This window comes from Balaenoptera musculus, chromosome 20 (genome assembly GCF_009873245.2).
Source record: "Balaenoptera musculus isolate JJ_BM4_2016_0621 chromosome 20, mBalMus1.pri.v3, whole genome shotgun sequence".
NCBI classification, from domain to species: Eukaryota; Metazoa; Chordata; class Mammalia; order Artiodactyla; family Balaenopteridae; genus Balaenoptera; species Balaenoptera musculus.
Genome location: NC_045804.1, coordinates 41,920,813 through 41,945,897, shown reverse-complemented (window position 1 = coordinate 41,945,897; position 25,085 = coordinate 41,920,813). Strand labels below are relative to the sequence as shown.

The window sequence follows — 25,085 nt, the reverse complement described above, 5'->3', positions numbered from 1 at the left end:
TCCGGTCCCTCACTCCCCCCAACCTCGGACCCCATCGCATCCCCGACACCGCCCCACACAGCTTAGGGAACGTTCCTCACACTCTCCCTCGATCCCCCAAATTTGCCCCTTCCTCTTAAGACCCCCGTCCCTCCCCCCACCCCCGCAGAACCCACCTCCCCCTTCCCAGACCCTGCCAGGTCTCCCGAACCTTCAGAGACGCTTCCCTCCTCCCTTAAGAGTTTCCGGACACTCCCGCCCCTCGCAGCCCTCCGTGCCCTCGCCCATCTCCGGGCACCCCGCGCCCTCCCCCGGGCCCACAGCGCCCCTGCGGGCGCGGCCCTCCGACCTGCCTCCGCGCCTCCCGCAGCCCCTGCAGCCTCTGGCCTAGCTCCCGCCGGTAGCTCTGCGCCGCCTCCACGCTCTCGCGGGCCTCCTGCAGCAGCAGCTCGGGCTCCAGCTCCATCGTCCCCTCGTCCGGCCGCGCGGCCGGCGGCTGCGGGCGCGGTTCCCGACTGTCCCGGGCGCCGCCGAGCGGCCCCGAGCGGCCACGCGCAGGCGGAAGCACCACCCCGCCCCGCCCCACGGCGGCCTTGATTGACAGCAGCGCTCGACGAGCGTCCGGGGCCCAGCTCCTCCCGCGCTGCAGGCCCAGCTGGTCTCAGCTCAGCTCCCGCGCGGCACCTGCCAGTGATGCTTCCTCGGGGCACGCATGGAGCCAGGGAAAGATTAATGACTACACCTCGCGAAGTGCTTCCCGCATCTTACCTTATTCTGGCCTCACTACCAGGCCCCCTTGCACCTCTATCCCACAGAGGAGAAAACTGTGGGACAGAGAGGAGAATTAACTTTCTCAAGCCGTCGGGATTTCAAGCCGTTGGGATTTCAACCCGGATGGGTCTTGAATCATCATTGTCCTACCTCCCTAGTAAACGAGCATCCCTGCAGTGGCCAGTGTTTTAGGAGGTTACTGTGAATCAGGCACCACGCTCACAGGGATCAGACAAAGGACCCATCACCCAGAAGCTCGTAGTCTAATGAGGCAGCCAAGACAGAGGCCTAAGCGTGGGCCGGCGGTAGGTACCTCAATCCTGGCAGAATTGCAAGACGGATGTTATCAAACTTTCCTGTGTGGGCCAGGTAATTGAAAATGTGGAGCTCGGCGGGCCATAAGGCCTCTGTTGCAATATAGTGAGTAAATGGGCGTGACCATGAGATAATAAAACTTATGGACACAAATTTGAATGTCACATAATTGTCACATGTCACAAAATATTCTTTGCATCTTTTTTCAACTACTTAAAAAGGTAAAAACCATTCTTCGTTCAGAGGCCATACAAAAACAGGTGGTGGGTCAGATGTGGCCCTGGCCATAGTTTTTTGTTTTCTGTTTTTTAAAAATTTTTACTGGAGTATAGTTGATTTAAAATGTTGTGTTAGTTTCAGGTGTACAGCAAAGTGAATCAGTTATACATATACCTATATCCACTCTTTTTTAGATTCTTTTCCATATAGGCCATTACAGTGTATTGAGTAGAGTTCCCTGTGCTATACAGTAGGTCCTTGCTAGTTATCTGTTTTATATATCGTAGTGTGTATATGTCAATCCCAATCTCCCAATTTATCCCTCCCCCCTTCTCCCCTCTGGCCATAGTTTGCTGACCCCTGGCTGAGGTTGGTAGAGTTGCCTCCCCAGAAAACAAAAACAGAACACTGATTGTCTCAAGGTTACACAATGAATCTGTGCTAGAGGCTAGATTCCAGTTTTCCTGGGCCAGACTAAAGCTCTTTCTACCACATTGTTTCGTGCTAAGTAAATGACACTGGAAATTAGAGAAGTTTAGAAAATGAAGGCTTTTCTGAAGAAAATGGGAGATTATCTTTATCCTGAAGTAGCAAGGCACTCAGTAGATTCTCAACAAATACCTGTGGAATGAATCAAGTCATTAACTAAACAAAAAGGAGTAAGTAAAGGCACCCCAGGTAGGATTAAACTAAGGAAAGGGTATAAGGACTTGCCGACAGGAATATAAATGGATTGTGTAAGGAAGGAGGAGCAGACCACTTTGACTGGAGAGGAAGGACTGAATAATATATTGGGAGATGAAGTTAAGAGAAAAGTAAGGGCCATGGAGTTCAGGTTAAGAAGCTTCGACTTTAATGAATAGACATTAAAGATTTTTGCATGTGCAGTGACATTTGCAAAACAATGTTTTAGGAAGATAAATGATAGAGAGGTGGGACTTGGGTTTGTCTTAAGGGAAGGCAGGGGTTGGCATACTGTAAATTCTCAATAAATATTTGTTCAGTGAAATGAATATGCATGAGATAACTAGAGGGGAGTAAATAGGCAAAACTAAATAGCGTTAGTCTAGTTATGATATGATGGAGACTTGAATTAGGATGTTGGCTTTTATGGAGTTTTTGGGTTTTTTGTTTGTTTTTTTTAAAAATTTATTTATTTTTGGCTGTGTTGAGTCTTCGTTGCTGCGTGCGGGCTTTCTCTAGTTGCGGCGAGTGGGGACTTCTCTTCGTTGCGGTGCACGGGCTTCTTATTGCGGTGGCTTCTCTTGTTGAGGAGCATGGGCTCTAGGCACCCGGGCTTCAGTAGTTGCAGCACGCGGGCTCAGTAGTTGTGGCTTGCGGGCTCTAGAGCGCAGGCTCAGTAGTTGTGGCGCACGGGCTTATTTGCTCCGCGACATGTGGGATCTTCCCAGACCAGGGCTCGAACCTGTGTCCCTGCATTGGCAGGTGATTCTTAATCACTGTGCCACCAGGGAAACCCTTTTATGGAGTTTTGACAGTGAAAGCAGGGGGAAAGATAGGCAAATGGTTCAAGGGAACAGGAGAGTTTGGACACACATTGAGTCAGTAAATAACAGGATTTATTAATTGTTCTTGAACATGGTATGTTCTGTGTGCTCTCTAAAGCTAACTGAACAGAATTGGCTCCCACTCCAGAAAGCTTTACTAAGTGAAATTCAAAAAAAAAAAATTAAAAGGAAAACTTCCATAAAGACAAGCTACCAATTTTAGTCTCATTCAACTTTATTTCCTTAACCTACTAACTGATGGGAGGCAGGAAATGTGTAATATATCCACACTACCCACAAAAATAACACGAAGAAAACTGAAGAAAAGCTGTAAAACTGCGCCCCCAGGCTCGAAATTTTTTTATTTTTTTTAACTTTAGAGCATAAGTTTCTGAAGAATAAATGCTCTGGTCAATAACAGAGAGGAAGATTGATCTAGATGTGGTGATGACAGAAGCCAGCAGGCCATCAGACAGGGCTTTACAGAGTTTTCTGTTTTTTGTTTTTTTTTTTAATTTATTTATTTATTTATTTATTTATTTATCTGTTTTATTTATGGCTGTGTTGGGTCTTTGTTTCTGTGCAAGGGCTTTCTCTAGTTGTGGCAAGCGGGGGCCACTCTTCATCGCGGAGCGCGGGCCTCTCACTATTGCGGCCTCTCTTGTTGCGGAGCACAGGCTCCAGACGTGCAAGCTCAGTAATTGTGGCTCACGGGCCCAGCTGCTCTGCGGCATGTGGGATCCTCCCAGACCAGGGCTCGAACCTGTGTCCCCTGCATTGGCAGGCAGATTCTCAACCACTGCGCCACCAGGGAAGCCCTTTACAGAGTTTTTAATCTCCGTGTCACCACATTAGTCTAGCACTGACTTTTCAAGAGTACCCAGAGGTGAGCAGATTCAGAGGCACAGACTCCTCGTGCTACAGGAAACAGAGGACTTGCTAATTGATTTATTTACGATAAGAATGTAATTGCCAGGCTTCCCTGATGGTACAGTGGTTGGGAATCCGCTTGCCAATGCAGGGGACACGGGTTCGAGCCCTAGTCCGGGAAGATCCCACATGCTGTGTAGCAACTAAGACCGTGTGCCACAACTACTGAGCCTGCACTCTAGAGACCGTGAGCCACAACTACTGAGCCCACGTGCCACAGCTACTGAAGCCTGTGCGCCTAGAGCCCGTGCTCCACAGCAAGAGAAGCCACCACAATGGGATGCCTGCGCACCGCAATGAAGAGTAGCCCCCACTCGCCACAACTAAAGAAAGCCTGAACACAGCAACAAAGACCCAACGCAGACAAAATTTAATTAATTAATTAATTATTTATTTAAAAAATGCACTGAAGTTTAAGTTAGGAGACTTGGCTAAACATTGTAACTTTGGAAACATGTGTAAGCTACATTTCTATAAATCGACAATAATGTAAATGTCTTCCTCACAGGATTCACGCAAAGGCTGAATAGTATGGCCAGGTAAAAGCACACATTTATTTACAAAATATTTAAAGAGTACAAGGTATGTGTCTGGCTCTGTGCTTAGGTGCTGGGAATCAAATCAGGAATGAGACCTAGGACTTGCCTTCATAGTCCAGTAGGGGGATCACTCACACATAAGCAGGAATATATATTCTGATATATTGAGTGCAATGAGTAGATGCACAGAGACGGCCACCTAATCCAGCCTAAGGTAAAGTGGAAGGAAGAAGGTATCAGGAAAAGTTTCTTGAACAAGGTAAACCCTAAACTGAGTCTTAAGGCTTTTCTCGGCTTGGCCACAGGTGCTTCTCTCCTTTCCCTTCCAAAACCCCATCAAAATAACAATTAAGGAATTTAAAACTGGATTAGGAAAAAAAAATGGATTAGGGACAAATGGAACAGTAGAGAACACAAAAGAGCACTAGAGAGTTCCATAAATTTTTGGAAGATGGAAAGTGGAGGAGTAGTAATTGCCCAAGACAACTGCAGGAAGTTACAACCTAAACTGCAGAGGATGAACCATTCAGAATTGGGCTAACTCTTCCCGAAGACTCCTGAGAAACTCATGCTATATATCCTTTCAAAAATTTTAGTCACAAAAAAAATCACAACCCCTATTCTGACATTCCTTTCCTTATCCTACTTCCTGCATTATTTTCTCCTCAGCATTTAGCCCTGTCTTACCATATACTTTACTTATGGATCATTTTTATTACATGTCTCTTCCAACCAGAATATAAATTCTAAAAGGATAGGCATTTTTGTCTGTTTTGTTCACAGCTGCTTTGTTCATAGCTGGCACATATCAGGCACTCATTTGTATTTATGGAATGGATGGAAGGATCAATAACACAGCACATGAGAATGAGGTATGGGACTGAAAAGGGGAGACATCGGTTAATATTAGAGTTAGATATTTTAGGTCCATTGCCCTATTCCATGCATTTAGGTGATGCCTCCCTATTGCTTCCACAAAACTGCATGAGATATAAACACCTCTGCCCCTAAATAGATTGGAGGAGAAACCAAGTGGTCCAGAGAAAAGACCTCCACCTATTAACATTAGGAAGTTCCCCAATGAAAATCTCCTGATCATCCTACAGTAGAACCCACTAGTGAGTCCCACCTATGCTAAAAACCTTCAATCAGCTTGAACCATTTTTTAAACAGCTTTATTGAGTATAACTGATTTGCAATAAACTGCATATATTTAGAGTATAAGATGTGATGAACTTTTGCATCAGTAGATACCTGTGGAACCATCACCATAACCAAGATAATGAACATTTCCATCACTCCCCAAAGTTTCCATGTAACTCATTCCTTTGTAATCTATCCCTCCTTCAACCCCTGAACACAGGCAATGATGATCTGCTTTCTGTAATTACAGATTAATTTGCATTTTTCTCAAATTTTAAATAAATGGAATCGTGCAATATATACTCTTTTTTCATCCATGTTGTTTCATGTATTGATAGTTCATTTCTTTTTATTGCTGAGTAGTATTCCATGGTATGGATGTGTTTGTTAATGTACCTGTTGATAGGTTGTTCCAAGTTTTTTACTATTACAAATAAAGCTGCTATCAACATTTGTGTACAAGTGTACAAGTCTTTATAATATAACTATATTGGGAATGTGGGAGGAGAGAAAGTATGGAGGGTGGTGTTACAAGAGAATTAACCACCATAACAGGACTTTAATGAATACTGTTTAAAATTGTTAGATCAAGAAATAGCTATTTAGGGCTTCCCTGGTGGAGCAGTGGTTGAGAATCCGCCTGCCAATGCAGGGGACACGGGTTCAGGCCCTGGTCCAGGAAGATACCACATGCCGCGGAGCAACTAAGCCCGTGAACCACAACTACTGAGCTTGTGCTCTAGAGCCCAGGAGCCACAACTACTGAGCCAGCGTGCTGCAACTACTGAAGCCCACGTGCCTAGAGCCAGTGCTCCGCAATGAGAAGCCACCACAATGAGAAGCCCACGCACCGCAACTAAGAGTAGTCCCCGCTCGCCGCAATTAGAGAAAGCCAGTGCGCAGCAAGGAAGACCCAACACAGCCAAAAATAAATAAAGAAAATAAATAAATTTATTAAAAAAAAAAAAAAAAAAAAAGCTGTGTAGGGCTTCCCTGGTGGCGCAGTGGTTGAGAATCTGCCTGCCAATGCAGGGGATATGGGTTCAAGCCCTGGTCTGGGAAGATCCCACATGCCGCGGAGCAACTAGGCCCGTGAGCCACAACTACTGAGCCTGCGCATCTGGAGCCTGTGCTCCGCAACAAGAGAGGCCGCGATAGTGAGAGGCCCGCGCACCGCGATGAAGAGTGGCCCCCGCTTGCCACAACTAGAGAAAGCCCTTGCACAGAAACGAAGACCCAACACAGCCAAAAATAAATAAATAAATTTATTAATTTAAATATATATATAATTTTTTTAAAAAGCTGTGCAAAGATATTGAAATATTTAAAGATAAGCAGATATTTATAGTGCTAGAAGACCAGGGATTGAACCCGTGTCCCCTGCATTGGCAGACAGATTCTCAACCACTGCGCCACCAGGGAAGCCCCCAACACGTTTTAAATGCTTAGTTTTTTAGAAGAATAAAAAGCGCTAGAGACATACCTTATAACCCAGCAATTCCACGCTTAGGTGTGTATCCTGGAAAAGCACCGTTTGTGTTCAAGGAGACAAGAATGTTCGCTGACTCATTGTTTGACTAACAGAAAATTGAAGACAATTTAAATGATCATCACTAAGGAAATGCATAAATAATATGTTGTGCATAATTGGGTGGAATGCTCAGGAATGAAAGGGAGCGAATCAGATCGACCTGTATAGCTCTTGAAGACAATGATGAAAGAAACAAATTGCTGAGTGATATTTACATTGTTACCTTTTATGTAAAGAAAAACGAAACTAAAGATTTTTCTACGGATACGTATATGTATGTAAAAGTATTAAGAAAGGCTGCAATGCTATCCACCAAATAGGTAATACTGGCTGCCATTGGGGCTAAGAAGAAGAGACCGAGTTAGGGGGTGAAAGTCAAAAAGACTTTCAGTTTTTTCTGTAATTTTCTAATTGATTTCTCCTCCTTCTCCTCCTCCTCCACGCTCTTGCTCTTCCATCTTCTCCTCCTCTTCGCCGTTATTCTCCTTGCTCAGCGTTCTTACACTACGTGAGTTACAAACAAACGAAACCGAAACATCAAAACAGTTTATATTTAGAAGTGCAGTCTCCCTTCCTGAAAAACCTTATCCGGGGTTAATAATTTTCAAGGAGAAAGTAATTACCACTAATTTCATTGGAGAAATTTGTACCCTTTATGTTGTCCAGACAATAGCAAATACCATAAAGATAGACACAATTACGTCAACAGTTAAAATCAGTTTGCATAACCCGACCGAACAAGGTGGCTTCCTGTTACTATTTGACAGGTGTATTTACATGACTTGTTTCAGCTCTTACATACCGTGTAGTTAAAACTAGCACTCAGACAAAATAAACATACTCTCTATATTGCAAGTGCAATGTAAAAAAAAAGAAATGTAAAGCTAAACATATCTATGAAAACAATGCAAATGATGTATGAGATTATCTTCACTACAAACTAGCAAACTACTGGTACCCAGCAACAACTCGAACACACGCCAGCCAGCTGAGGCGACGACCTTGGGCTCCTAGCTGCTCGCGAGGACGAAATCCACGGGAAGAAATGCCTCCTGAGCTCAATTAGGGGTAAAAAGTCGAAATCTCGGACCCCAAGTGGGCGTATCTCTAGGTAGGACGCTTGCCAAAATAACATTTTATTCCATGTGGGAGGAGTGTAATCAGTTGTTATTCCCTTTTCTGTATTTTTCGATTTTCCACTTTAAATAGGGGCTAGTCTGGGGCGTCAAAAGCATGGGGTTCTAATTCTGCCACCAACGGACTTAGTCAAATCATATCCTCATTAGTGAAACTGGGCGTTAGAAGTTTGAATCTCCGAAGTCCCCGCTACTTTTAGATTCATGGTAAAGCAATCCGCCTCCTGCAGGCTTGCCGAAGAAGCATTTTGGCCCTCTCGGCTCACTGTCCGCGCAGCCTCCGGAAGCAATCTAAACTCCGCCCCCTGCACTCCGGACGGCGCGAAAACCCAATTGACAAGAACTCCTTCCGAAGCCCGCGGGTAGGATTTTTGTTCGGCCTGCTTTCCCCGCGGGAGCCCCAGTCCCGATCACTCAGAACTGGAGCGCCGGCCTCAGGGGCACCCCGCGCTCACCGACCGCGCCCGAGGGTCTTCGCTGCCCGCGCTTTCTCACCGCCTCTTCCCGCGTTCTACTTGGTTGAGCTGGGCCCAGCCTCTGCGACCACCCCGGGCAGTGGGCGCGGGGGAGTCCGAGGCGGACCCCGCGGCCCAGCTCCTCGCTCCTGCTGGGGCCGGCCGCCTCCATGGCCTCCCGACAGGCCGGGCCGGGCCGCGGAAGGTCCTAGGAACCGGGATTCTGGGAAGCAAGGAGCATGGTGGGGGTCTTGGCCATGGCGGCGGCAGCTGCTCCCCCTCCGGTGAAAGACTACGGGAATGAGGTGAGCTTGAATATCTCCGAATGTTGGGTGTGGGTGAAAGGTGATCCCGACTTAGGATCTATGAGGGGAAAGGAGGGATCTGGTGAGGCCCCAGAACCTGACATTCTGTGGAACAATTGCTGGGGTGTGTCGTTTCTTAAAGACGTGATAGGTCCCTAGAAACATTGGGATTGTGAGATGTTTGCGGGGACCTTAAGATGCCTAGTAAAGGACTAGTTCCCAGATCCTGAAATGTTTCTGGAACTTGATGTTTTGGACTTGTGAAATGTTATGGAGGATCCCAGGGTCAAGTCTGGGGTTCATGATAAGGAATCATAGAACTTTCGCGTTAAAAAGAATCTTTAAGTTCTACCTGTCCACCCAATCACCTGCTCTAGGAATACCGCTTAGATTGTCACTACAGGAATCAAAAAAGGTACTTCATTTAAAAATCACTATCTCATTGTTCTAGGGCTTAAGATACTGCAGTTAGAAGTCCCAGCTTGGCATGCTGTTATTCTCCTGTGTTCATCAAGTTTCAGTGAAATGTACTAAGCAGTTGTTGTTAAGAGATTCTAATGCCATGAAGTAGTGGAGTAGCATCTAAAAGTAGACGGTTGCTATACTTTTACACCTTTTCATTTCAAGCTCGCATTCTAACTGAAGTATGCAAACAGATGTCTTCGAAGTGAGCCAAGATGTATATTCACTTATTTCGCTGCGACTCTTCCTTACTTTTTAGAATTGACTACTTTTGTCTGCTTGCTAATAGATGTTATGCTGATACTTCTTTGCTGAAAAGGCAGTTGCTCTGCTTGTCTCAGGTGTGAAGAAGGACTTTTGATACTTGAATTACACAGTTCTTGCTTTTTGTTTGCTCAGTTTTCCAGTCTTTTCATTACACTTTCTGTGTTTGGTGCCCTGCTTAGAGGGCTATTTCACAGTAATGATACTTACTGTTTAGTATTTTAAGGGTAAGGACCTTATACACATTATTTTACTTAATATCAACCCTGTGATGAGGTGTTATTATCTGTATTCTACAGATGAGAGAAGGCTAAGAAGTAATTAAAAGTAAGTTGGGTTAGAAAAAGTTAAGTTAGAAAATTAACAGTAATTTGCTTAAGGTCCCACACTAGTAGATGTCAGAGCCAGCACTTGAACTTAGATCTGCCTGACTCCAGAGCCTATGGTATTGTGCCTCTGATACGAGCTCAGGATAATAATAATACTAACAACTCATTAGCATTTTCTTCTAGTACATTTATCATTTCATTTTAAGATGTAAAATTTTAATCTGTCTGTAATTTATTTTGTCTCATATTTATCCAGAGGGTTAAAATTTGTCCCAGTACTATTTATTAACTACTTCTTTGTCCACTAACTTGAGTGCTACTATTATCATATACCAAATTCTTAAATACACACTTATGTCTCTTTCTGGTTTTCTAATCGGTTCTATTAAGTTGCCTGCCTATTCATGCATCAGTGCTATGCTTTTAATCATGATAGCCTTATAATCCATTTTAATTTTCTAGACGTATAATTCCTTTGTTACTTATCTTCAAAAAAAAAAAGGTTTTCTTGTTGTTCTGGCAAGTTTTTTCTAACAAATGAACTGAGGGAAATTAAAAATAAAGTTGATGGAGTTTTTTTTTAAGGGTACTAAATAGTGTAAGAGGCAGGCGGTAACTCTTAATAGCATACTAAAACACTGAAAAGTCTTATTTGTTTTATTTGTAGTAAATGTCCACTATAATTTTTATTTAATTGGTAAATTTTGGGATCCTAGGCTTGTTCACCATGTACCTGTTTCTTGGAAATAGTTAGAATAATTTGTTTATTTTTAACTAAAACAGTATAAAGGGAATGGAAATAATATTTATAGAGTTCCTAGCATGCATCAGACTTCACATGTTTGTATGTAATATCTTCATTACAAATTCTGTGGGGTGGGTGGTACTATTCAAAGGTTATAGAGTAAACAGAGGCCAACAGTAATTAACACATTTGTATACAAGCATAGGGGGCCTTGAAACTTTTTATTGATGTATAATATATATAGTAAAGAACACAAATTATAATTGTATAACTTGATGTGACATTGAGATTTGAATGTAGGTTTAACTTTAAAGCTCTTTTTCTTCCTAATATGTAATGTTTATCAACTAAGGGAGCCTTCCTTTCTTTATCGCATTACATAAAATAATAGATCCATGTTTAAAATTTATGTTGCTTGAAATAAGTGCTTTTTTTCTTCTTTTAAATTGATAGGCAAGCAAGAAGCGAAGGAAAGACGATGACAGAACTTCTTGCAAAACAATCACCAAATATTTATCACCAATGGGGAAGACTGGAGACAGGGTTTTCTCTCCACCAAAATCCAGTAATATTCTGGATTATTTTAGAAAGACTTCACCCACAAATGAGAAAACTCAGACAGCAAAAAAGTACAAGATAAAGTCATCCACACCATTGCCTGCTGACAGTGACAAAGACTGTAAAACACCTTTGGACATGTCCTCAAATACAGAGAATAAGAAGAGACGAAAGAGACTTAATTTATCTCATCAACTAAGTCATACTAAAACTGAAAATGAATCTCCAGTTGAAATTAACAGTGATGATAGCAAGGAAGACTCCAGTTTAAGTAACAATTTTGTGGAAAGTAGTACTTCTGCTTTACTCTATAAGAAACATGTCGAGGTACTTGCAGAAAGTATTCAAGATACCAAAAAACAATCAAAAACTATGACCTCCAAAAAAAGTTCTAGGAAAGTAAGTCCTAAACAAGGGGCCTCAAAAAATGATCGCAGAAAATTGAGGAAAAGGAAGCACAGAGAGGTAATAGATCTATCTGAAAGTTTACCCTTAGCAGAGGAACTAAATCTCCTTAAAAGAGATGGTAATGATAGTAAACAGATAATGCCTTCCCTAACTAATGAAATTGAAAATACTGCAAATGATGCAGAATCTAGAGATAATATAACTAAAACAGCCCAGTTAAATGATAGTACAATAACTGTCTCATATGAGGAATTTTTAAAAAGTCACAACGAAAGTGAAGTGGAACAGGCACCAGACTCTACAGTGTCTATTTGTATTCCTTCTGAAACTGTTGACGATACAGTCAAAAGTGGTGGTATGACTGACCCAGAAACCTATGATATTTCCCAACAGGTCCGCTTTAAGACAGTCACTGTTCTTGCACAAGTTCACCCCATCCCCCCAAAAAAGACAGGGAAAATACCCTCAATTTTCTTGAAACAAAAGCAGGTGGAAGTGGAAAATAGTCTGTCTGATCCTGAGAATGAACAGACGATTCAGAAAAGAAAATCTAACGTCGTTATACATGAGGAAGAACTAGAATTGGCAGTGTTGGAAGCTGGAAGTTCTGAAGCTGTGAAACCAAAATGCACTCTAGAAGAAAGACAGCAGTTTATGAAAGCATTTAGGCAGCCAACATCAGATGCACTTAAAAATGGAGTCAAAAAATCTTCTGATAAGCAGAAAGAGCTCAATGAAAAATCTTTAAATGAGGAAGGAAGAGACAATAATTCTAAAAAAATCATGGAAAATCCTAATATCCAAATGATTTCAAATAATGGCAATTCACAGACACATGCTGATAAAGGAGGTTTTCCTAAGGAGAAAAGTAAAAAGCTGAAGAAAAAGAATAAAAAAATCTTAGATACTGGTGCTATTCCAGGTGAAAATAGAGAGAGAAATACTCAAGAGAAAGAATCAACTTTTTCCTTTAAAGAGAAACAAAATCAAAACAGGCTTAGAATGAGTTTAAGACAAAAGAAAACAGAAGTTTTCAAAAACAGCACATTACTTAACAGCAAAAACCTTGTTTGTGAAGGTACAGCAGATGATGACCCTCTAAAAGTTTCCTCTCCGTGTAACAATAAGTCTTCAAGAAAAACCGGCATACCAGTTAAGGATAAGGTTATACACTCTAAAGCTGAGACTGAAGACAGCTTGGTATATGTTTCTACACTGAAACCAAGCAGAAGATCTGTAAGAAGTAGCAGCACACCTGCTACAGTAATCATTAGAGGTACTGATTCTGAAGACGCACAAGACGATAGTCCAGTAAAAGCTTCTACTCAAAAAGCAGCGAACTTATCAGGGAAGCATAGCTTATATACAGCAGAATTAATAACAGTATCCTCTGATTCAGAGAGTCCTATTAGGTAAAGTTTTGTTTTATTCTCAAGTTCTAAATATTCTGCATGTATTATTAGATGTGAAGGAAAATATGTCAAGCACTGAAGAATTGTGTGTTTTTTTTCTAGAACATGGCTGATTTATAAGAAAAAGAAAACAGGGTTTCAAAAATGTTGCTTATTTTCCATATTTAATTTAAAGTCAGGCATGATTTCAGAAGAATTCTAGATGTATTTTAGATGAGTTTTAAACTCTTATTTATCATAGTTGTTAATTCCTGGAGAAATATCCTCCAAATATGAATTCTGTGCATTTAACAAACATAAGATTAAAAATAAATCATAGAACTTTTTTAGGTAAGCTGAGCCATATACTGTGAGGTATTGGGTTGGCCAGAAAGTTTGTTCAGGTCTTTCCATAAGATGCTTCGGGAAACCTGAATGAACTTTTTGGCCAACTCACCATGTACTTGCATGTTGGTTCTGGCTAATCTTAGGGGCTAATTTTCTAGAAAGCTTATGATTTATAAAATGAAACTTTATATTTTCTAAAGGTTTAACATTGAGTTTGGCTTACTTTTGAATCAGTAGTTTGAAACTAATGGGGGGTGTCCTTTTTCGTTTTCTGTTTCAGAACTGTCCAGAAATTAGAGCCCTAGTTGATTCCTTTCTGTATTTAATTGAAATTCTTACACATTATAATCATATAAATGTTTGTGAATATCTTTTTGGGTTTTTTTCAGAATGAAATTCACCAGAATTAGTACTCCCAAAAAATCTAAGAAAAAATCTAAGAAAAGGTCTAAGAAATCTGAAGCAGCTGATGAAGATTTTGAGTCTCAGACTAGAAAGGTAATTGAAATATTAGGGTGTCCTGTAAGTGATATTCTGTTTTGTAAAACAATAACTATTACTATTGGAAGTGATACGCCAAAAGAAGATTCACATATTTCATAGATTGCTTATGTTAACTATAACCCTGTATTATTTTTTGCTGTTATTTCATTCCTCTAGTTAGCTTATTAAGAGATCAACATATCTTATTGTGAGATGAAAGCAGTTGATAAAGACAGTATAGTTTACTTAGAAAAAGTTTTCTTAGTGACAGTTATATTCCAATCTTTTTCCCTAAGGCTGCTTACGGAAATAAGCATGATTGAATTTTTGGCTTATTTCTATAGATTAGAGGCTAACAAGTGGGGTCTCTCAACCCTGGTACTGTTGACATTGTGCACTGGATAATTCTTTGTTGTGGGGAAGTGTCTTGTACATTATAGGATGTTTAGCAGTAATCCTGGCCTCTACCCGTGAGATGCCAATAGCACCCCAACTGCCCTAGCTATGACAACCAAAATATCTCCAGTCATTGCTAAATATCCCCTGGAGGGAAAAATCGTCCCCAGTTGCAAACCACTATCCTAAAGGGAGAGGTTGTATATATAAGAATAGTTTAGCTGCTTTTGTAAAGTAAACTGCTTATCCCTTATTATGAGAGAATTGGATTCTCTCCTGGGTGAGTAGGTACAAGTGTGTGTGTGTGTGTGTGTGTTGAAAAAGCCACCAGGGTGATCCTGATATAATCCTTGGGTGAAAGCCACTGCCACAGAAAGTTGGTATCTCTTTTGTTTTTATTTAACAACTCTCTTTTTTTTCCGTGTGGGGGGGCTTCTTATCTCACTCTAGGTACTATGCTTGGTACTCTTATCATTAATCTCATAAAGTAAATATTTAACCCTGTTTTGAAGGACAGTGGTGCCAAAGGAGGTGAAAACATTTTTGAGGGTTGACATGATATATGATGGAATTTAAGCTGGGGATGGGGAAAAGGGGTACCAGGGACTGATAAATAAGGAGAAAGTAGAGAGCTGTCAGGACGGAGGTTCCTGTTTTAGTCACGAGTAACCAAGTGTGAGCTGGGAGGACAGGCAGCTAGGTCAGAAAGGAGGGTGTTGGAAATGACTGGTTTTTGAGATGATAGGATTATGGTTGATTTTGATTTTCTTCATTTTTCTGTTTTTTGTTTTTCTATAAACATGAACTTTTAAAAACTTTTATCAGAGAAATAACTATTAGGAAGAAAAAACCCAGATTTCAGGTAATAGCAGAACTACATGCCAAAATGCATGTGGATTTTTTTTTTCACACATTCACTAAAACATATGTCTTTCTTAACTGTTTCAATGATTGAGTCGTTAATTTAAATTTAGCTGGATTATTTTGAATACTAACTTATCCTAAGGTTCATCAGCCTGTCAAAAATTTTGCTAGGGACTTCCCTGGTGGCACAGTGGTTAAGAATCCACCTGCCGGGACTTCCCTGGTGGCGCAGTGGTTGGGAATCAGCCTGCCAATGCAGGAGACAGGGGTTCGAGCCCTGGTCCCGGAGGATCCCATATGCTGCGGAGCAACTGGGCCCATGTGCCACAACTACTGAGCCTGTGCTCTAGAGCCCGCAAGCCACAGCTGCTGAGCCCGCGTGCTGCAATTGCTGAGGCCCGTGTGCCTGGAGCCCGTGCTCTGCAAGCCCCCGCTTGCTGCAACTAGAGGAAGCCCGTGCACAGCAATGAAGACCCAACGCAGCCAAAAAATTAATAAATTAATAAATAAATAAATTTATTAAAAAAAAAAAAAAAAGAATCCACCTGCCAATGCAGGGGACACGAGTTCGAGCCCTGGTCCAGGAAGATCCCACGTGCCGCGGAGCAGCTAAGCCCGTGCGCCACAACTACAGAGCCTGTGCTCTAGAGCCCGCGAGCCACAACTACCGAGCCCACACACCACAACTACTGAGCCCACACACCTAGAGCCTGTGCTCTGCAACAAGAGAAGCCACCACAATGAGAAGCCCGCGCACCGCAACGAAGATCCAACACAGCCAAAGATCAATCAATCAAATAAATCTATGAAAAAGAAAAAAAAATTTTGCTAGCAGAGCAACAAAAATCTGTCACTCTACTACTATAAAGCAGATCCTTAACATTCCTAACCTCCTTATGTATGTTCTGAATATCCATGCCTATTCTTTTTTTTATATTTTAATTAAAAAAAATTTTTTTTCTGTGCCTATTCTTTTTAATGTTTTTAAAAAACATTAAAAAAGTTTTGGGAATTCCCTTGGGGTCCAGTGGTTAGGACTCCACGCTTCCACTGCAGGGGGCACAGGTTCGATCCCTGGTGTGGGAACTAAGATCCTGCATGCCACAAGGCGCAGTCAAAAAAGTTTAAGTTTTTAAAAACAGCAAACATTTGTTTAAAAGACACAGTAGTATATAAATTTAAAAGTGAAAACTTTTTAAAATTTTCTCTCCTGCTGTTTAGGGGGAACCCACTTTTTTTTTCTTAATTGCTATCTCTCTTTTTAAAAAGATTCTACTGAACTTTTAAATGCTGCTTATATTATTTATTTATTTGGATTTAATTTTATTTATTTATTTATTTGTTTGACTGCCTTGGATCTTCGTTGCTGTGCGTGGGCTTTCTCTAGTTGTGGCGAGCAGGGTCTACTCTTCATTGCAGTGTGCGGGCTTCTAATTGCGATGGCTTCTCTTGTTGCGGAGCACGGGCTCTAGGTGTTCCGGCTTCAGTAATTGTGGCTCGCAGGCTCTAGAGTGCAGGCTCAGTAGTTGTGGCGCATGGGCTTAGTTGCTCCGCGGCATGTGGGATCTTCCCGGACCAGGGATTGAACCCGTGTCCCCTGCATTAGCAGGCAGATTCTTAAGCACTGTGCCACCAGGGAGGTCCCCAGGGGGAACCCACTTTTAATAGTTACAAGTTTATCTGTCCAGACTTTTTCCTATCCTTAAATATTTATATGTCATTTTTAAAAGGGATCATATAACGTGAACTATTTTGCAGTTTGCTTGCTATGTGTTTTTAATCCAAATGTAAAAACCTGTAGAACTCAGAATATTGAAAATACATTATATGGAAGATAATATTTAAATGCCAAGATCGCTTAGTACATCAGCGGCAGAGCCAGGCCTGAAGGCCAGACTTTATTCTTGTCAGTGATCTTTTCCATACCTACTACCTTTCAACCTCTCTCCAAAGGATTCAGCCTAAAAGTGACTAAAATCAAAGAATAGATGCCATGAAGATAATGGGGAAATAACCAATAATTCTAATCTGTACAGACATCTATGTGTTTGTTTGTTTTGGCTGCACCACGCAGCATGTGGAACTTCCCTGACTAGGGATTGAACCCCTGACCCCTGCACTGGAAGCGTGGAGTCTTAACCACTGGACCACCGGGGAAGTCCCCAGACATCTATTTTTAAAAAATTTTTTTATATACAGACATTTAATATGGATATCTTTTTGGGTGTTTTTCACAAATGTAATTATATTTATCTGAATAGATTTCAAGCAAGAAATAAAGGCAAACCAAGTATAATTAGACACATTTTAATTTCATTTCCTTGGTAAGATTTGAATAACCTTTTTTTGGTCTTTTATTTAGTGTGATCTGTGATTATATTTTTCTATTATATATGTACTTAGTGGGCTTCATTTTTTAGAGCAGTTTTAGGTTCACAGCAAAATTGAGCAAAAGGTATAGATTTCCCATATACCCAGTGCTGTCACACATGCATAGCCTCCCCATAATCAATATCAAAATAGTACATTTGTTATAATTGATGAACTTACATTGACACATCATTATCACCCAGTGTCTGTAGTTTAAATTAAGGTTCACTCTTGGTATTGTACATTCTGTGGGTTTAGACAAATGTAAAATGACATTTATCCACCATTATAGTACCATACAGAGTAGTTTCACTGCCTTAAAAATCCTCTGTGCTCTGCCTATTTGTCCCTTCCTTTTTCCCTGGCAACTACTGATCTTTTTACTGTCTTTAAAGGTTTGCCTTTTCTTTTTTTTCCTATTATTAAATATAAAATATTTGCCAGTAACCTAAATTATTATTTCACATTTGTGTTTAGGTAAGCAGTGCTTCAAAAAATGTATCCAAAGCAAAACGATTGATTGAAAAAGCAAAAGCTTTACACATTAGTAGGTCAAAAGCTACTGAAGGAATAGTGACACCTTTAAGGCGTTCGTCCAGACATCAGACGCTCCCTGAAAGGTCAGAAACAGAAGTAAGTATTACAAATGTTTATTGATATAAATTCTGTTCTTCTGTTTGAAATGGGAGAAGGAAACCGTTATAAAATTATAAGGTAGAATTGTAGGAAGCCCTGAGGTGGTAGAAAAAATATCATTTTCCATTCTCTTTTCAAAGGCTTTGGCTCTCTTTTGCCTACAGAATACACTCTGAATCCTTCTCAAGTCATTGAAGATCCTTCTTAGGCTGAACTAGCTCCTCCTTTTCCTCAAAACAACCCCCCTTCCCCAAACACACACTTTTTGCTCTGTCATACTAAATTATTCATTTTGCCCCAAAGGCTGCAATTTTTACTTTTTTCAGTTTGTAGATTCAGCGTAAAATGTATATTAGGTACTCTCTTCTACCTGAGGAATTTCTACTCAAAGTTTAAAATCCTGCTAAATTACGCCACCATCTCTCTCTCTTTTTTTAAAAAATATAATAACATGATTTATTTAAAGTGTGCAATTCAGTCACTTTTAGTATATTCACAGAGTTGTGCATTCATCGCCACAGTCAGTTTTAGAATATTTCGTTACCCACAAAAGAACCCTCATTCTCCTTAGCTGTCACCTTCCTATCTCCCCTCCCCCAGCCCTAGCCAAACACTAATCTACTTTCTGTCTCTATAGATTTGCCTATTCTGGACATTTAATATAAATGGTATCCTACCATATGTGTCGTTCGTATCTGGCTTCTGTCATTTAGCATAATGTTTTAAAGGTTCTTCTATGTTGTAGAATCAGTATTTTGTTTCTTTTTTTAACCAAATAACACCCCATTATATGGAAATACCACATTTGATTTACCCATTCATCAGTTGATGGACATTTGGGTTGTTTCCACTTTTCGGCTATGAAAAATGCTGTGAATAATCGACTACCTCCTCTTGAAAGCTTTGCTGATGCCTTCAAGGCAAATAGTTTCCTTCCCTATATGTACTTTAATTTACTTTCATGGGGTTTTTTTTTTTTGTATTTTAGTCAGTATTACTTTCACTATACTGTATTATAGCTAGTTAAACTATTTTTTTAAATAAATTTATTTATTTATTCATTTATTTTTGGCTGCTTTGGGTCTTCGATGCTGCACACGGGCTTTCTCTAGTTGTGGCGAGCGGGGGCTACTCTTCGTTGCGGTGTGCGGGCTTCTCACCTCGGTGGCTTCTCTTGTTGCGGAGCATGGGCTCTAGGCATGCGGGCTTCAGTAGTTGTAGCATGTGGGCTCAGCAGTTGCGGCTCGCGGGCTCTAGAGCACAGGCTCAGTAGTTGTGGTGCACGGGCTTAGCTGCTCTGCGGGCATGTGGGATCTTACTGGACCAGGGCTCGAACCTGTGTCCCCTTCATTGGCAGGCGGATTCTTAACCACTGTGCCACCAGGGAAGCTCACTAGTTAAACTATTTACTCATAGATTAGCTCTCCCTCTGTCCCCTAGACCCTGGTGTAAACTTGACACCAACTCTAGAGTTTCATTTTTTTGTGTGTTCCCAGTGCCTGCTGTATTGCCTAACACATAGTAGATGCTCAATAGATGTATGCTGACCACATGAGAACTTACCAGACTTAATCTAATACATATCTAGGATGTATAGTTCTGAAAGGGAATAGCCATAATTTTTATAGCTTGGTTGTATTGATTCTTTTATCTGCAATATAGTCTGTTAGTTTCTTCTTTAAAAAAGAAAACCCATGGTCATAATAAATCCACTCTTTGATCACGTGAACGTGTATGATATAAGCACAGACTATTGCCATTCATATCCTGTGTTTTCCGTGTTAGTTTCTGACAGGGAGATGTTTGGAGTTGCTAATGTGATTATCTTGTCATGGCTTCTAGCACTGTAATCCTTTTGAAATTTTAATAACATTAATTGTATGTTATTAAAAAATTTTTTTCTTATTTTGTCTTAGGACTCTGTAATAACAGGTTCAAGTCCTACTCCTTTAAAGCATCCTGAGAAAAATCAGAAGAAACTTCAGTGTCTGAATGATGTGTTAGGAAAAAAACTTAACAAGACTCCTAAAAATGTCCCTGGTAATCAGATTTGATAACCTGATGATGAACATTAGAATGTTTTGGGGGGATTATATTGTTCTGAATTTTAATTTTATCTCGTTTTGATTTAATCTCTTGTCTTATAAAATATAACCTTTTAATTATATTAAATATCTTTATTTTAATGAGTAAATGAGTAAAGTTATAATGTAGTGAAGAGTTTTACAAAAGTTAACTGAGTGTATTTTAAGTGATTGCATTTCTTTGTATCTATTTAGCCTCAGTTAACTTAGTGGTTCCCAAAACTGACTGATCATCAAAATCATCTGGTAAATTTAAAAAATTTTTAAATCCTTAGGTCCTTCCCTAGACATACTGACTGAGAATCTCCAGAGGTGGGTTGTGGGAACCTGTAGTTTAAAAAGAAGCTCCCCAAGAGATTCTGATATTGATTTTGCCAGGTTGAGAGATCAGCTCATTATAGAAAATTTTTTAATTAAAAAAATTTTTTTAAAGTTTTAAAAGTAGCTAGAGGTAAGTGGAGATGGTGAACCTTGATACTAACCTAAGCATTTATTTTTCTAAGGAAAAGTGAAAGTCGCGCCTTTATTTCTTACTAGAAAGGCTCAGAAAACAGCTGATCCTGTCCTTGGTTTTGATGAAAGCAGGTCAGTCTGATACAAATTTTAAAATGCCAAAATATTTCATGGAATATGTTTTGCATTCATTTACTTTGATGAGAAAGCATTTAAGTTATCATTTGAAGCTTTGATAAATCCATTTTTACAGATGACAATATTGACAATGCTACAGCTGCAATTTGAAGATCTTGGTCTTTTGCAAACATTTTGTGTCCATCTCTAGACAAAACAGTGGAAAAATAAACAAGCAAACCAAAAATAGCAAAAAGCTGATTTATGAACTTGTTCAGTAAAAATTTAAATACCTACTATGTAGCAGGTGCTGTTTTTGGTACTAAGAATATCATGGGGAATAAGACACATTACCTGTCCTCAGGAGGCTTATACCCTAGAGGAAAGACAATCTGATTAAACATTAATTGGGCCAACAAATGAAAAATTGCAGTGTGCTAAGAAGGAGAGGTACAAAGTCTATTAAAAGTTTGTTGAGTAGATTTGGTCTGGTCAAGAAAGGATTTCCTGAGGAAATGACATCTGAACTGAAGGATGAGCAGGAGTTCATCAGGGGGAGGAGCAGTGTTCCAGCCAGAGGGACCATCCACTGAGTCCCTGTGGCTGGAAGGAGCGTGGTAAATACCGGAGGCTGAAGGAATGCCAGTGTGACTTGAGCACAAACAGCACGGGTGAGAGAAATGAGATTACGCTGGAGAGGTGGCTGCCAGCCCACGTGGGCGGGGCCCTTATGAACGAACTTTGTCACTATGCTAAGAGCAATGAGAAGCAATCAGAGGGTTTTAAACAGGAGTATGGACATAAACATTTGGATTTTGAAAGTTTAATTTGACTGCTGGATTAATTTGGCTATTGTACAGAGAATGGGATGGAGGAGGGACTAGAATGGATGCAAGGGTTTGGGTGTGAGATGATGGAGGTGTGGACTCAGATGCTGGAGATGATGTATGAAAAGATTTTAGGAGATAAATTTAAGAACCCTTGATTAATTAGACACGGGGGCTGGGGGTGGGAGAGACGAAGGTAGAAGGATGACACTTAAGTTCTGGTCTGTGCCAGTAGATGGCACGATGGAAGAAGACCAGGTTTAGGGACATGAGTTCAGGTTATTTTTTTTTTCCTGTTTCAATTTTATTGAGGAATAATTACATATTGTTAAATGCACAAATCTTAAGCATACAGTTTTGATAAGTACACTATATCAAGATATAACATCTTTCTTTTACTCCCTAACGGTTACTTACTGTTTTTCTGTATCACCACCATCACCACCACAGCAAAAGGTTACCACTATTCTGATTTCTATTACCATCAATTAGTTTGACTTCTGTTGCCATGGGTTAGTCTTGTCTGTTTTAGAACTTCACGTAAACTTTATATATATATTGTTTTGTGCCTAACTGCTCTTGCTCAGTACACATATATTTTTTAAAATCAACTTTATTCAGGTATAATGTACATACAATCATATGCACCCATATTAAGTAAACAATTTGAGCTTTAACAAATATACACATCTGTGTGATCGCCACCACAATAGAGAACATTTCATCACTCACAAATTCCCTTTTGCCTCTTTGCAGTTCATCCCTGCCTTCCACTCCCAATGCCATGCAACCTGTGATCTACTTTCTGTTGGTATAGATTAGTTTGCCTTTTCTAGAATTCATAGAAATGAAATCATACAGGAGGTACACTTTTGTCTCTGGCTTCTTTCAGTCAATATCAGTAGTCTATTCTTTTTTATTGCTGAATAGTATTCCTTATACGAATATATTTACCACAATTTATTCTTTTATTGGTGGCCATTTGGGTTGTTTCCAGTATTTACCCATTTACTCATGGATTCCTGTTTTATTCTCTGGGTTTTAATCCATTAATAATTTTAATGCTCAAATTGCTTCTAATTTGGCCATTGGAAGCCCTTCAGCTTGGTTTCTATGCCCCTTTGACACATACTCATCATTTATTGAGCATTTCTTACTTTTTTGAACACAAAGATATTCCAGGCTCTTTTTTTTTTTAATTAATTAATTAATTTATTTATTTATTTTTGGCTGTGTTGGGTCTTCGTTTCTGCGCAAGGGCTTTCTCTAGTTGCAGCGAGCGGGAGCCACTCTTCATTGCGGTGCGCGGACCTCTCACTGTTGCGGCCTCTCCTGTTGCGGAGCATGAGCTCCAGACGCGCAGGCTCAGTAGTTGTGGCTCACGGGCCTCGTTGCTCCGCGGCATGTGGGATCCTCCCAGACCAGGGCTCGAACCCGTGTCCCCTGCATTGGCAGGCAGATTCCAGGCTCATCTTTTATTTGCCCTGCCCCAGCTCTGTAATTAGCCTCTTCTCCAAGGAGCCCTGGTTCCTTTTAGTGAAGGTGCTTATTTTACCTAATGCTCCTGAGGTATCAGTGCTTCTAGACTTTCTCAGCAGATAAAGCTAGGAAATACACACACACACACACACACACACACAAACACACACATCCAAAACTATTTCTAACTGTGTATATAATATATGTGTGTATATTTTTTATTAGTACCTTGTACCCCCTCCTTAAAGTTTACCTTCCGCTATAAGCACATACTAATATAGCTACTTTACCCGTCTTTTCGTCCTTCCCTCCAGTTAATAGTCAAAAAGGTACACCTCCTCTTTTCTGAGATTAATCTCTTCAGTCTGGCTTTAGATCTCATCTTTTCTTCATTTCTCTCAAACTGGAAAGGAATAGAAATTTTTGAAGCCTCTTCTTAATTACCAACCCAAATTTCAGTTTGCAGAGAATATTACAGTCCTCACTCTATATATGGCAGGCTAGGAAGGGTGTATAAGCTGTGATACACCAGCACCACGCTCTCTCTCCCCTCCGCCACTCCGTCATCCCATCCTTCTTTACCCTTTCACCACCCTCCCGCTAAAGTCAAGATTCTTATGATTAGCAATACAAGATAAGCCAGGTGAAACTGAGACATCAATAATAAGGGGCTTAAGGTTCCTGCTATTGTATTGGAAACAATATTACCTTAGAAGTTCTTGTATTAACTTTTAGAAATGTGGCACTGATTTTGTTTTCTGATTATAATATAAATGTATGTTTAAATAAAAAAAAGGAAGACAAAGACATTTTGGTGGATGTCCTTCAAGACATTATTTTCTGTATATACTTATTTTTATTTAATTTTTTTTAACACTGAAAGACTTTCGTTTTTATGATAAGCAGAAAAAGAATTTGACCAGCTAACATCTCAGGTAGCTGATTAAATTTTTTCAAATAAAATTAAGAAGTATTTATCGTACAGTTAGTTTATTTTTTTAAGTGTTTATAACCTTAGCTCTCCTTTTCTCACATCATTTTCTTAAAAGTCAAGATGCAACTGAAAAGCCTCAGGCTTGTGATGTGCAGTTTAAAGCAAAGCGTGACTTTCTAATGAGTGGTTTGCCAGATTTGTTGAAACGACAAATTGCAAAGAAAGCTGCTGCGTTAGATGTGTACAATGCAGTGAGTACCAGTTTCCAGAGCGTCGTTCATATTCAGCAAAAAGATGATGGTGAGTTTATTACTATGAAATATTTTTAAATGTTAGTAGTAATATGAAACTATGTAAGTTGGTTTAAGGTGAGACAAAGGTTTAGGTATAATTCTTATGGGGATTTTTGTGGGAATTTAGTGTTTTATCCTCTCTTCTTCAGCCTTGGACTGAGGAAGGGGGTGGGGCAAGAAAGCCAAAGGCATCCTCAGCCCTTATCCCTGATGCCAGGGGAGGGCAGGCACGTGTGTGGGCCCTTAAGTGAATGCTGTCCAGACAGGCGCTGTGTTCTAAAAGGAAGGCAGTTCCCTTCTGAAATCAGCCTGTGTGTGAACAGATCATCTTTAAGAATTTCTCAGAGGAGCTCCAGCCCTGTCTTTGTCCAGTCTGCCGTTCACTGTTCAAGGGAAATCTGTTTGCCTCCTTTCCAGAACAGCTTGTGCTGTTTAGTACCACAGAAGTATCTTGTGGGCTATCTCCTGGAATTGGTAACAGGGAGCAGTGCTCCATTGCTCTAGTTCGCTCTTTTCTCACATGCACCGTGCACGAGAGCGAGCTGTTTGCCCAAGCCTTGTAAGGTGGTGTTAGCTTGATCCTGAGCTAATTCTCTTTGGATCCAAGTGCTATGGCAACCATAGTCCTACTTTACTTATGTAGTTTTTAATTACTGATAATGTGCAAAGCCTTCTATCTTTGCCTTGTTGTTGTTCCTACCTAGAGTTTTTTTGTCAGCACAAAAACAGTTATATTCTTCTCAGCTGGCTTTGTGGTTTGGTTTGGTCTATTCCCTCTACTCATGAAATGTTCACTATGTTCTGGTCTCCTTT

General features: G+C 40.4%; 2 protein-coding genes across 3 annotated transcripts in view; one reads left to right on the top strand and one right to left on the bottom strand.

The window, feature by feature from the left end:
• Positions 1 to 509, bottom strand: part of CRLF3 (cytokine receptor like factor 3) — a 35,919-nt gene extending 35,410 nt beyond the window's left edge. The window contains exon 1 of the mRNA XM_036835976.1: positions 329 to 509. Coding sequence (XP_036691871.1) covers positions 329 to 445 — 117 coding nt within the window. The 5' untranslated portion in view covers positions 446 to 509. The remainder of the gene's footprint in view (positions 1 to 328) is intronic.
• A 7,905-nt stretch (positions 510 to 8,414) lies between these two features.
• The window catches only part of ATAD5 (ATPase family AAA domain containing 5), a 41,421-nt gene continuing 24,750 nt past the window's right edge, over positions 8,415 to 25,085 (top strand). For both annotated transcript variants that reach the window (XM_036838432.1, XM_036838431.1), the window contains exons 1-7: positions 8,415 to 8,831; positions 11,085 to 13,009; positions 13,726 to 13,834; positions 17,927 to 18,082; positions 20,002 to 20,125; positions 20,673 to 20,754; positions 24,095 to 24,279. In XM_036838432.1, coding sequence (XP_036694327.1) covers positions 8,766 to 8,831; positions 11,085 to 13,009; positions 13,726 to 13,834; positions 17,927 to 18,082; positions 20,002 to 20,125; positions 20,673 to 20,754; positions 24,095 to 24,279 — 2,647 coding nt within the window. In that variant the 5' untranslated portion in view covers positions 8,415 to 8,765. The remainder of the gene's footprint in view (positions 8,832 to 11,084; positions 13,010 to 13,725; positions 13,835 to 17,926; positions 18,083 to 20,001; positions 20,126 to 20,672; positions 20,755 to 24,094; positions 24,280 to 25,085) is intronic.